Source organism: Periplaneta americana, chromosome 14, assembly GCF_040183065.1.
Source record: "Periplaneta americana isolate PAMFEO1 chromosome 14, P.americana_PAMFEO1_priV1, whole genome shotgun sequence".
Lineage (NCBI taxonomy): Eukaryota > Metazoa > Arthropoda > Insecta > Blattodea > Blattidae > Periplaneta > Periplaneta americana.
This window is the reverse complement of record NC_091130.1, coordinates 9,592,402-9,605,068: the sequence shown is the minus strand read 5'-3', so window position 1 is coordinate 9,605,068 and position 12,667 is coordinate 9,592,402. Positions and strand designations below refer to the sequence as shown.

Below are 12,667 nucleotides of genomic sequence, written 5' to 3'. Positions count from 1 at the left end.
TCCTTCGCACAACTGCCCGTCCCCCTGCTCCCTTCTGTTTCCATCGTGCACTGTAGGCGGGCGAGTTGCCGCTCTCATGATCGGTTTCTTTGCAGGCGCGAAGCAGCAATACGCTTAGTACGCTAGCAATTGAATGTGATTGTGTTCTTGCAGTGCATTATTTTAAATCTGTGATTTGTTCGAGTGTCTAAGAGTTATATTAATTGTGAATTATTAAGTTTTTAATTCCCCAATTAAGTGATATTGTGAAAAATATGGCAGAACAAGTTTCTGGAGAAACTGAAACTGTGTTGAAAATGACTGTTTAATAGAAGGTTTATTAAAAATGCCTTTTAACCGTCGTACATAACAACGAGAAAGTTGAAATTGTGAAAATGGAAAGACCAACTCCTGAGTTAAATTTGTCCATGGACGTAAAAGAAAAACAGCGAGAGTACACACGCCATTTCACTTCAACATCATATGGTAAGTGGAATTGGTTGTGTGGTACTTCTAAACTGTCTAAACTATTTTGCTGGCCATGTTTGTTATTTAGCCGCGAAACTAATGTGTGGTCAAAAGAGGGTTTTCTAATATGAACTCCCTTCGAACGGCAGTCCTAGAATACGACAAATCAAAAGCTCATATTTGTAGTAGCATGAACTTTGCAAACTTTGGGAACACAAGAATTGATTTACAGCTAGATAAGCGAAAAGCTCTACACATCAATCAACACAATGCTCTTGTGAAAAAAAAATCGGGAGATCTTACTGCATCTTATTAACGCAGTCTGCTTTCTAGGAAAACAAGAATTGGCTTTTCGGGGTCATAACGAGAGTGTGGAATCAGACAATACAGGAAATTATATTGAATATTTAAGTTCCTTAAGTGAATTGACCATTTACTGGCCAATCATCTTGAGAGTTCAACAGTATTTCGTGGTACTTCTCTCGCAATTCAGAATGACTTAATATTTGCTATAAGTGGGGTTATGATAAAGAACATAAAACCTTTTGTGGCCATTGATGTTGATGAAACAAGTTACTGCTCTAATCAGAGTCAATTGTCCACTGTTTTAAGATACGTCAACAGTACTGCCAATGTTCAAGAACGGTTTATAGGATTCACAAATGTCAGTTCGGACAAAACTGCTGCTGCTTTGTTTCAGCATGTGGAAGGTGTTATAGCAGAATACAATGTCGGCAATAAGTTAATTGCACAGACATACGATGGTGCTTCAGTTATGGCGGGAAATATTAATGGCTTAAAAACAAAAGTTCAAGAAAAGTATCCTCAAGCACTATTTGTCCATTGTTACAGCCATGTTCTCAATTTAGTTTGCAACAAACTACTTCATCCATTCCAGAATGCCGCATTTTTTCAAAACACTGTCGGGTTTAGCTGCATTTTTCTCATCATCTCCTAAAATATCAGAAAACTCAAGGAATTTATGAACAAGAAACTCCCAAAAGTAGCACCAACTAGATGGAATTTTACATCTCGGCTTGTAAATACAGTAAAGGAATACAGAGAAAAACGGACTGCTTTCTTTAAAAATATCATTTGTAATGACTCTGAAGAAAACTGGGATGATGCTGTAAATGTGCAGGCTCAAGGATATTTGAATTTTTTCACACAGTTTCAGAATATATTTCTTCTTGAAGTCTATGCTAGAGTGTTCGCACATACAGATGTGCTCTACAATATTCTTCAGACAAAAAGTCTGGACATAGCATACTACTTGCAAGAGGTATCAAAGTTAAAACATACTATATCCGGGTTCAGACGTAGTGGGTTTCCGTCCATATGGAGTAATATGGAAAATGAAAATTCTTCAGCCAATACAATGAAACCACCATTAAAGCGAAGAAAAGGAGATGATGAATTGAAATACAGGCAGCTGTACTACAGCATACTAGATCGTATGCACATGGAAATTACTGACAGATTTTCTGATTATGGAAAGCTTCAGTTCACACATTTTCTAGATTCTCAAAAATTTTCTGCTTATAGAGAAAACTTCCCGAATGAGGCACTAAACAAATTATTTCAGTCCTATAACAGTCACTTTGATCAAGTACGTTTGAAAAATGAATTAAGTGTAATATATTCAGCAGAAGTCTTTGATTTTTCGAACAAACCTATCCATGAAATATTATCTGCCATAGCTGAAAACCAGCTGAACCAAGTTATTCCTGAAGTCCTTAAATTGGCAACATTAATTGTGACAATACCAGCTACGTCAGCATCGGTAGAAAGAACATTTTCTGCGTTGAAGAGAATAAAATCCTACTGTAGATCAACTCATACACAAGAACGTTTATCCGGCTTGGCACTAATATCCATTGAAAAGTCATTTCTACAGAAACTTTGCAAGTGGCCCAACTGTAATTTCAAGGACGAAGTCATCAACGTATTTTCGTCCCAATCAAGACGTCTGGAATTCACATAAATATGTAAGGAATTTTATTATAGGGATTTTAAAATATATTTTGTGTAATAATAGGGTCAGTGGTAGCCCAAACCCTTTAACCAGTATACGCCACTGGAAAGAAGTCAAAGAAGTCACATCGACATGCTCTCGATGTTTATGTTATGCAGTTGGCCGCATCCGATAACTGAATTGCTTTACAACAGCATTGCCAAACACAGATGGCCTCAGCCCGAGTAGAGAGGTCAGCTTATCTTGCCGCAAGAGACAACTACTAAGTTTTCATTGATTCTGGTTCACGTTAACACTTTGTTTAAAAAACTTAAAATTGTTTAACGACACGTTAAAAGTGTTAAAATTTTTAAAAAAAGGTTATGTATCTTAGACAGACGGCCCGTTTCGACGCCAGTTCTGCATCATCTTCAGTGTCCTACGAACTACTGATGTTCCTGTTGACCTTGCATACTGCCATTTGCATTCGTCAGTTGTAGGGGTGGGGGTGTGTTGCTCCTATGGTGGGGGGGATGGTTGTTTGTGTGCTATGTATCATGACTACAATAATATAGAAACAGATATGGAAATTCTACACATCACACCAAAAAGTCCATAGTTAAACATCTCAGAACAATACGAAATATACAAACATAGATTAGATTAGATTAGATTTATTTATTTAACCTGGTAGAGATAAGGCCGTCAGGCCTTCTCTGCCCCTCTACCAGGGGATTACAACTATAACATGAACAATAAGATTACAATTAATATTAAATTTACAATTACAATAAAAATTAAAGTACGACAAGAGTACCTGATTAATGAAAGCTAGACATTTTATCATAGAAGTTAAGAACAAAGAATATTTTTGTATTTACAAAATTACAAATTAAACCTACAATAACAAAATTCTATAGTGATGAAATTACCGGATATTGAGATATTTTGTGGTAGATTAAAAGAACTATTTACAAGAAACCATGTCTGAACGAGTCTCAATTACTGACCAAGTGCCTAGTAAGTTTGCGTTTGAATTGAATTTTATTTCGACAGTCCCTGATGCTAGCAGGTAACGAATTCCAGAGTCTTGGCAGGGCTATTGTGAAAGAGGATGAGTATGAGGAGGTGCGATGGGATGGTATTGTTAGTATTGTTTCATGGCGAGAGCGTGTGTTCAGATTGTGGTGGGAAGAAAGGTAAGTGAAGCGAGACGACAGGTACGAAGGAATAGAAGAGTTCAAGATTTCGAAGAGAAAGAGAAGTGAATGTAAATTTCTTTTCTTATCTAGTTTAAGCCAACCTATTGCTTCCAGGGATGGGGTAATATGATCATATTTACGAACATTGCTTACAAAACGTACACACAAATTATGAGCACGTTGAAGTTTCATTTTGTTGTCGCTGGAAAGGTCAGTCAGTAAAATGTCAGCATAGTCAAAATGGGGAAATACAAGGGTCTGCACAAGGGACTTTTTTAAGCAAGAGGGAAGATGAACATTTATCCTTTTTAGCACATGAATAATAGAAAATACTTTTCTGCAGGTTTCTGTGATTTGCATGTCCCAGTTGAGATTATTATCCATGTGAATGCCAAGATTTTTTACCGAAGAACTGAAAGGGATATGCACTGTACTTACTTTAACCGGGGAAATGTCGAGGTGCATACAATAACATACCCACAACATATACTGAAGAATGCAAATAGCAGTACCGGTAGCTTTCAAAACACTCCATAAGTATTTTGCTAATAAATAGGTCTTAACTGGTTTGCATATTGTATTTTTGGTCTTCTTTCTTAAATTATTTAATCTCAATTATCATTACGAACTCACTCCTAATATTCTGACTTAACGTAGGTCTAGTCCCTCATCAGTTATTGTATTATTCAGGGGCGGCTCTACAATAAGAACTGCAGAGCTGCAGAACCGCCATTTAAATGGACCTGAAAAAATTAAAAATGTAAAACGTGCTTTTATGTAATCTAGTTCATTGTTTCATTTAGTTTTCCAATTCATTCTCCTTCGATTCGAGATTTTATTGTCTGTAGGAGCCTTGAACTGCTGGAGACTTTTAACTGTAGTGTACTTTTCGGATCTGTGATCGGCAGTTCCTGGAACTCAACGTAGGGTAGTCGGCAGCAGAAAACTGGTTTCCTTCACCGCCCCTTAAGACTGCATTAGAGCTGCAACAGAAGCAGATCTGTCCGAATATACAAAAGAACCGCCAACACCCTCATCTCTTTATGACCTGCGTTAGAACACATAGGCTTCTGGACTGCTGTATATCATTACAGTTCCAGTGTTTTATAGTATTGTGGGTGGTGTGATGAGATTAGTCAGTGTGTCTGAGGAAATATTTTATATTAAAAATGAATGAAATGAAAACCTAATCGACCAACCCTTTTCGAAATTAAAAGAGAAATTGCACGTTAACTTAAGAAATTAGGACGTCCTACACCAAATTTAAATTTGGAAATTTCTGGAAAAAGTCGAGGAAATCATGTAGCCTACTAGTCATTTTAATACCGAAATGTGTAATGGAAACAATTGGTTTTTTGCTGCGCTCATGAAAACGCTTTCTCCCCCACCCGTGTATTCTGTTTAGAGGAGAAAATACATGGACAAAGACCGGAGTGAAGGATTTAGTTAATTTGACTTAAAAAACTATAAGAGCATGAAAATTCGAGAACTCATTTCAAGTCAAACAGATTTGTCACTGTTAACGATATTAAAATATTCTAACACAGCTTGATTCTGCGTATTGGATTAACATCCAGAAACAAGAAGGAAATGTTTCTAAAAAGAGAAATTCTGTGCCGCATTTGAATTAGCGATGTGAGGACTTGCTGAATCAGGAGATTCAACAAACCGCGGTATATTTCAGGGTTTGACTGATTTTACTCCACATTTAGATTAAACTTCCAAAGATCATTTATAGGGCTCGTCACAATTGAAAGGAACTACGAAAAAAATTCAAAATTAATTGCTGAATAGCAATAAAATTATTGGAAATTTCTCTTCATTGCCACCAAAACATGACGCTGAAAGTTTGATGCAAACTATCTTAATGGAATATAGGCTTAACGGAAATTCAGTCATAATTGAACAACATGAATTAATTGTGCTGGTTAATGGCGGGCTAACGTAATGAGTGGGAAACACGGAGAATTTTTTATTGTGTCCCACAGCTCATTTCTTGCCAAGGAATTAAATTTAATAATGGAACAAACATGTTCACAAACTGGTCAAGTTACGATACTGTGACAGCGACGTGAGATTCGAACTCACGACCAGCGTCCCGCGAGAGAGCATATCGCGCGGGCTTCACGGGGAAAGGGGAAAGGGGTCTACACGCGAGGGGAGACTGCGCGCGCAGCTGCTACTCAACGCAGTGAATGTGGAACGACCTTCCCGACTATTCCAGAAGTCTGTCGATGTGGAGATATCGAGATAATTCTCTACACACCTGTAGAAATTTCTCGCAACTATGATTTTGCTATAAAAGAAGAAGCGCCAGCGAACTCGAGCAGAGTTTTTCAGTTATTCAGTCAGTGAGTAAGCCAGAGCAAGCAAGCCAGCCGGAGTTCGACTCGAGTGTGCGTCCGCATCTGCGTCAGCATTCGAAGGCCTGAGTTCGAGTGCAGTGGACCGCAGTTGGAGGGACCTGAGTTCGAGTGCAGTGGACCGCGGTTGGAGGGACCCGAGTTCGAGTACAGTGAACTGTCTCTGAAGGTCTGTGGTTCGAGATACTGTGAACTCGAGTGACTGAGATAGAAGAACTGTGAACTGAGAACTGGTAGTTCTGATTTGTAAATAGTACTGTGTAAATATTAGTTAAGATTAACAGTTCATTGTTGTGCGTAATAGTCCAAGTAAGTTGTCATTGTCGTCGGTGGAGTGCTATAACGAATACTGTGTTGAGTGAAGATCCAATTGTTGACGAGAGCGTTTAAGGTGGATTGTAGAAAGGAATTATTGTGGCGAATAAATTACATTGTTGTTACTAATAAAATTCACAATACTTTATTGCAAGCCTGTAGGAACTCCCAGCTCTCTATTTATAATTCCGTCCGCCGGTACGGGTATAGGCTAGAAAAGTTGACGTAAAGAAATTTGGTAGGAGTTAAAAGCGTTCGAACGATAGAAAGTTCCTGATGGTTGTTCATTCAGGTATCAACATGTGGGGCACATCTCCACTACGCAACTAGTTGTGCCAGGTGGGAGAGGTGTAGCGCACGTAGTGGGTAGGGCGCGCGGGTCGTTAGAGTACAATTTCGGGTGCACAGTCAGCTTTGAGAAGGCGCTGTAATTACACGCGTTATCCGATTTAGATGCAATAAACAGCTGCGTTTGCTAAATACACTATTTTTTCATGCAGAACTGCCAACCTTTACAACCGCGGGCTGCTACTGGATTGTTACTAATCTGAGACTAGTTATTTGCATTTCATCACTGGCTCTATTACTTTAATATAATCTAAGTTTTCTTCATACTGTAAATACTTTTGTTTTTGTTTACCGAGATTTACATGTAATATTTGCTTAATATCTATTGTTGAGTAGTATTGGATCGTAACTGTTTAAGTTTAAATACCATTATTATATGTATTACCACTGTTATTTTCATTTTATCTACTCTGTAATTACATGTTGTTGTTGTTGTTGTTATCTAATGCCGGGCTTTGGCAACGAAGCCATTAGCGTTCTTGCTCTCCAATATTTCTCTGTGGTGGATCCATCAGATAGAACTTCACAGGTTATGAGATGATCTTCAGTCATTTCTTCTTCTTTGTTGCATAGAGGGCAATTTGGATTTGTGTAAATTCCTATTTTATTCAAGTGTTTGGCCAAATAATCGTGTTCTGTAAGCAGTCTGAATTTTGCTACTGCAGATTTACGTGGGATTTCTGGAACAATTTCTGTTTTTTTTTTATTAAAATGCTCCATTTTTTATCTTTGGCTTTGGTACATAGTACTTGGTTTTGCTTGATTTTATATTTATTTTTAACCATTAATTACATTGTTGAGTAGATTAAATAAATAAATAAGTATGCAAGATTAACAGGAACATCAAATAGTTCGTAGGGCACTGAAGATGACGTCGAAACGTGCCGTCTGTCTAAGGTACATAACCTTTTTTAAAAATTTTAACACTTTTAACGTGTCGTTAAACAATTTTAAGTTTTTTTTATTAAGTTTTCTGTTAAAAAACATCGTACTTGCCTCAGCCCAGCGGCTAGGCTAATTCAGAGTCATAATGTGACAACACTGCGTAACTAACAGGCATGCACGGTATGATTTATTATGTTTTGGGTAAGGCTCGAGTCAGCAGAGTGGTGTGCATGAGGTCGTATAAGCTTGGCGAGAACAATACACCATTACTTGTATACGTTTTGATGACTGTTTGTTTAGTCAACAGTACACCGGTATTATTATTAATATAGAAACATTATGCATATCTGGCTTTCAGGTAGTAGCTCCCTGTAAAGCAGGTTTGAATAATATCAAGGGAAAATTGTTCTGGGGCCGGATATCGATCCCGGGACCCTTCGCTTAGCGCACGAATGCTCTCCCGTCTGAGCTACCGCAGGAACTATATACGACACCGTCACAATTTTTCCCTTATATCCACATATAGTGTATAGTTCCTGGGGTAGGTCAGTCGGGAGAGCATTTGTGCGCTAAGCGAAGGGTCCCGGGATCGATATCCAGCCCCGGAACAATTTTTCCTTGATATTATTCAATATAGAAACATGTCAGTACGAACCTATATTGGTTTTTTAATTGGGTTATTTTACGACGCTGTATCAACATCTAGGTTATTTAGTGTCTGAATGAAATGAAGGTGATAATGATGGTGAAATGAGTCTGGGGTCCAGCACCGAAAGTTACCCAGCATTTGCTCGTATTGGGTTGAGGGAAAACCCCGGAAAAAACCTCAACCAGGTAACTTGCCCCGACTGGGATTCGAACCCGGGCCACCTGGTTTCGCGGCCAAATGCGCTGACTGTTACTCCACAGGTGTGGACCCTATATTGGTAACTGAAAAAAAAAATGACACAGTTATTATATCTGAAAGAGGCATAATAGTAATATGCGTTACAAGAGCGGTATGTTGACGTTTTCATGTTCGAGGAAAAGATTGAAAAAGCGAAACGTAGTTGAGCTTTTTTAATTTCCGAGAACATGAAAACAAACATACCGCTCGTGTATCGTACATTATTTTGTGCGAAGATCGTTTATTACATACCTGAAAGAGAAATTTCTAATTAGTTGCAATGAAATCTCCATCTTGGTTTCTGTTCAATGACGGTAACTTTGCAAAACAAAAATATCTGTCTTCAACATTGTTGCTTTGAAATGTTTTCTGTGTTTACTATATTCCAGCAGGCCGTGATGTACGTCTGTCTTTTTTTTCCCCCAGTCTATGATCAACGTCTTTGTCTATGATGAGTCTGGAATCTTGATTTTTTCACGGCTTCCTTAATGTTACTTGCATCACGAATGCAGTAACTTTAGTGGAGTTGTAGAGTTTACTTAATTTTTGCAAATATTTAAAAACAATAATTAACAATGCAATTTAGGTGAAATTGCAGTGGTAAGTTTCCAATTTATAATTATCACTATATTGAACGTCTTTAAAAATAATATGTTAAAAGCCTAAAGCAGTACAATGAATGTCGCGCTTAAGCGGTAAGAAGAGGGAAATTGTTATGTGTGTTACGTTGGGAATACTGAATGTGGAATTTCACACTTACCGCATATTGGTTTTGTGCGGAAAGCAAGCAAATACGCACGATCTCGCACAAACATACTTTACCATTATCTCAGTGAAAATACAGCAGTTTTGAAAGAACTGGTTGACGAAAATATTAATTGGAAAATTGGAATTGAAATGGATAGGTAGATAATAAATATAAAGCTACTTGAAACATCAGATTTATATTCTTTATTTAAATGCTTCAGCAGACTAGGTTAAAAACTTCGCACATTGCCTTGACCCCTAGAAGTCAAGTCAGAAGATAGGTGGAATCGAACCAAGATACAGACATATGAATTAAAAGTGTTCGGATGAACCATATAAGTCACTGTTAAGTATAGAAGTTGCTTTTTAATATCTAAAATAAAATAAATTTTTATTATAGATAAGAATGCTTTTTTCTATCTTCTCACTAGATTCCTAAAATACTGTCAAGAAAACAATAGCCCTGTTATGGAGGACATATCCACAACAGTTCTAGTACGAGATATGCTATGGTAAAAATGTTATATCTATATAGGCCTTTGATTTTAATCAAGTTTATACAATGTAATAACAATATTGTCAATGCTGATGGTGGGCAAAATAAATCAATGGAAAGCATTGTCAAGGCTCAAGAGCCCATATATACATGCCAGGTCCAACCTGACATCTCTCTATAAATTTAACGTCAAACAAAATGAGCTATGTTATATTTACAGTTTGTACCGACATCAAAATAATTTCGGCAGACACACGATCAGTTTTGCATAGCTAAATGTTATATTATGCTCTTAACCAGGTAGAGTTTAAACCTGTTACCATCTGCTTACCAACAACCGTTCGTTCCTTTAAGATTCAACGCTGGACTTTGTAAGAAGTAGCTAAATTTTAAAACATGAAGTAAGGAAAAGATTTGAGCAGTAAGAAAAAATACAGTGACATCTGTGTGTGAAGTCTAAGAGTCTACCATCACCTGTCAAAGTGTGGACCCCATGATGAACTAAGGGAGAGGGGCATTCCTGCAGATATGTTTTCTTGTTTTTAGCGCACAAATTAAAACTTCCCGGGGCCCACGCTTTTAGGTGATACAGTTGAAGCATAGTAAAATGGGGTCTTTTTTTTTTTTTTGATTGTACGAATTGAGATTTTTTTAAGAGATGAAAGGAATCGACTTTGGTAAATTGACTATGATTTTATACCTGCTGTAATTGACTAACGTACACCACAAGTATGCACAGGGACACAGCCTTTACTCACTCTTGCACCTCCGTCTGTTACTCTGCGCTTGGTCCACTTACAAGTAATGCAGGTACGGTAACCTGTTAACACGGGGCACCCCTCTCACACCCACACACAAAACTGCACATCCGACTTTTAGAAACCTATTACTAAACATTATTGCATTTATGTTCGCATGTGGGCATTTTTGGGCATGTGTGTGTAGGGGTCAACAACATCTCCTACTGGTTTCGTCGCTCGAGACTCGCGACTGCCATCACCCCCTCCTTTCACGGAAGGGAATGGTACGAGAAGCGCCGGCCTAGTCCGCGACCCATCAGCTCCCCTTGTCGTCGGTGGACTCCTCCGACTCCCTGTGCACCAGAACGTGCACCAGGGTGGCGTCACTCGACTTCCTCCTCCGCAATCTCGCCCGTCGTTTCTCTGCCATCTCGGGCGACGACTTGCCCAGCGATCTGCTCGTGCTGGGGTCCGACGGGGGCAGGGACAGCCCTGTGCCCGGCCTCACCCTCACCGGGTGCATGTCCACGGGTCCCGTAACGGCCTCAGAAGCTGGTTTCCGGGGGGCAGGGCCTCCTATATCGGCACCATTCCCCAGTTGCATGGGGAATAATGAAAGCACAGTCCCTACAGGTCTCAGGAGCCCTAACGGGTGCCTATCCAAGGCCGCATTGGTTGTTGTCCCTGATGATAAAGTCGATTCTAAGCTGGGCACGGTCCTGCTCTCGGCAGAGTCCTGGAATCCGTTCCCTGTTCGTGAAGCTTGAATGCTTTCCGCACTGGAATTACTAGGTCTGCGTTCGTCGGAATGGGTGTCCACTGGGATGGTGGTTGTGTCTGGCGAGGGTTGTGTCACCAAAATGCTCACATCACTATTTTCGGCCGCCTCTAGCTTGCCGCTGACCGGCAATACCAGACTGGTGCCGGGCTTCGAATCGTCAGTAAACACGGGGACGTTATCGGGCGACGGCTCGCTCACCATGATGCACACGTTGCCGTTGCTGTTGCTGTTGGCGGGCTCCAGGAGGTCCTCCGTCTGACCCTGGTGGGCTCCGGACAGGAACAGCAGCGGCAGGTTCAACCAGGCTCCCCCGAGCTCCGAGAGTTCGCTGGCATCCGATGCGCGCGATGACTTGCGAGACGAAGCCCGGCTGCCGCGGTGAACGTGCAGGAATGCTGAGAGACGGCTTTGCCAGCCACCACCGGGACTCGATGTCTGGGTCATCTCGTCTTCCAGATCCAGGGGCTCTCGCTCCCTCTCCTGCTTCAATCTGATACAGAACAAAGCATCACACAGAATTCAGTTCCTTCCATTGGAAATCACGAGATACTACATTCTGTTACAACAAAATTTGATAACACAATATCAAGGGAAAAAATGGAACTCTCTGCATCATAATCCACAGTTAATTCCCGATTTACCACGAAAATCGTCTGTAGCTGCATTTAGATTGGCAACAGGCCATGATTGTTTGGCCAAGCACCTGCATAGAATTGGAATATATCAGTCCCCTAACTGCCCATTGTGCAACTCAAACCAAGAAATGGATTCGGAACACCTCAAAATCTGTGCTTCAGTGGCTGACCATGATAATATCTTTGAAAAATATTGGAGTGCAAGAGATCAAATGACTTTATTATCAAACGCCTGGCATTAGAAAACAACAACATTCTGTTATTTAACGCTTCTACAGGCGACCTAATTTTGTAGTACAGTAGGCCTACTTCATATTCTCCAGTAAATCTTAGTATAATATTGTACAAGTAAAGCTGTCGTTATAGCTAAAGTTACTGACATTGTCAAAATACAAGTGTAAAATTATCGTACTAAAATATAAAATATTCTATTACATACACCACTACAGATAAAACAAACTGATTCCAAATACTCCCTAATGTTTACAATAGAGAGTCAAGATTACGTCATCTAGATGAAAATTATAACACACTGATCCCAATTAATATTTGATACTCCCTGTTTACATACAGTAAGATAAGAATTAACTTACATAGGTTGGATAAAAAGTAATGGCAACACTGCTGTCACGTGACGATGGTGCGTTCGAGAGTTGCCAGGTGTGTGGACATGGACAAGGACTGTTAGATGAGTTAGTGCAGCCAGCGGCGACAGTACTCTGTCAATCTACTGCAGTGTGTAGAACGTTGGCTTTCATAGGGATAGTGCGAGCGCCCTAAGACCACGTTTACAAAACTAGAGCAACGTTCCTGGATCAAAATTGAAGTGACACGAGGTCGTAGTGCACAAGAATCTTTTCAGGGACTG

The 12,667-nt window shown here is 39.6% G+C and overlaps 1 protein-coding gene across 2 annotated transcripts in view; it reads right to left on the bottom strand.

Annotated features, from left to right (window-relative positions):
* Positions 1–10,251: 10,251 nt before the first annotated feature.
* Positions 10,252–12,667, bottom strand: part of LOC138713121 (sodium channel protein 60E-like) — a 983,436-nt gene continuing 981,020 nt past the window's right edge. For both annotated transcript variants that reach the window (XM_069844908.1, XM_069844909.1), the window contains one exon: positions 10,252–11,654. In XM_069844908.1, the coding sequence (XP_069701009.1) occupies positions 10,700–11,654 (955 nt within the window). In that variant the 3' untranslated portion in view covers positions 10,252–10,699. The remainder of the gene's footprint in view (positions 11,655–12,667) is intronic.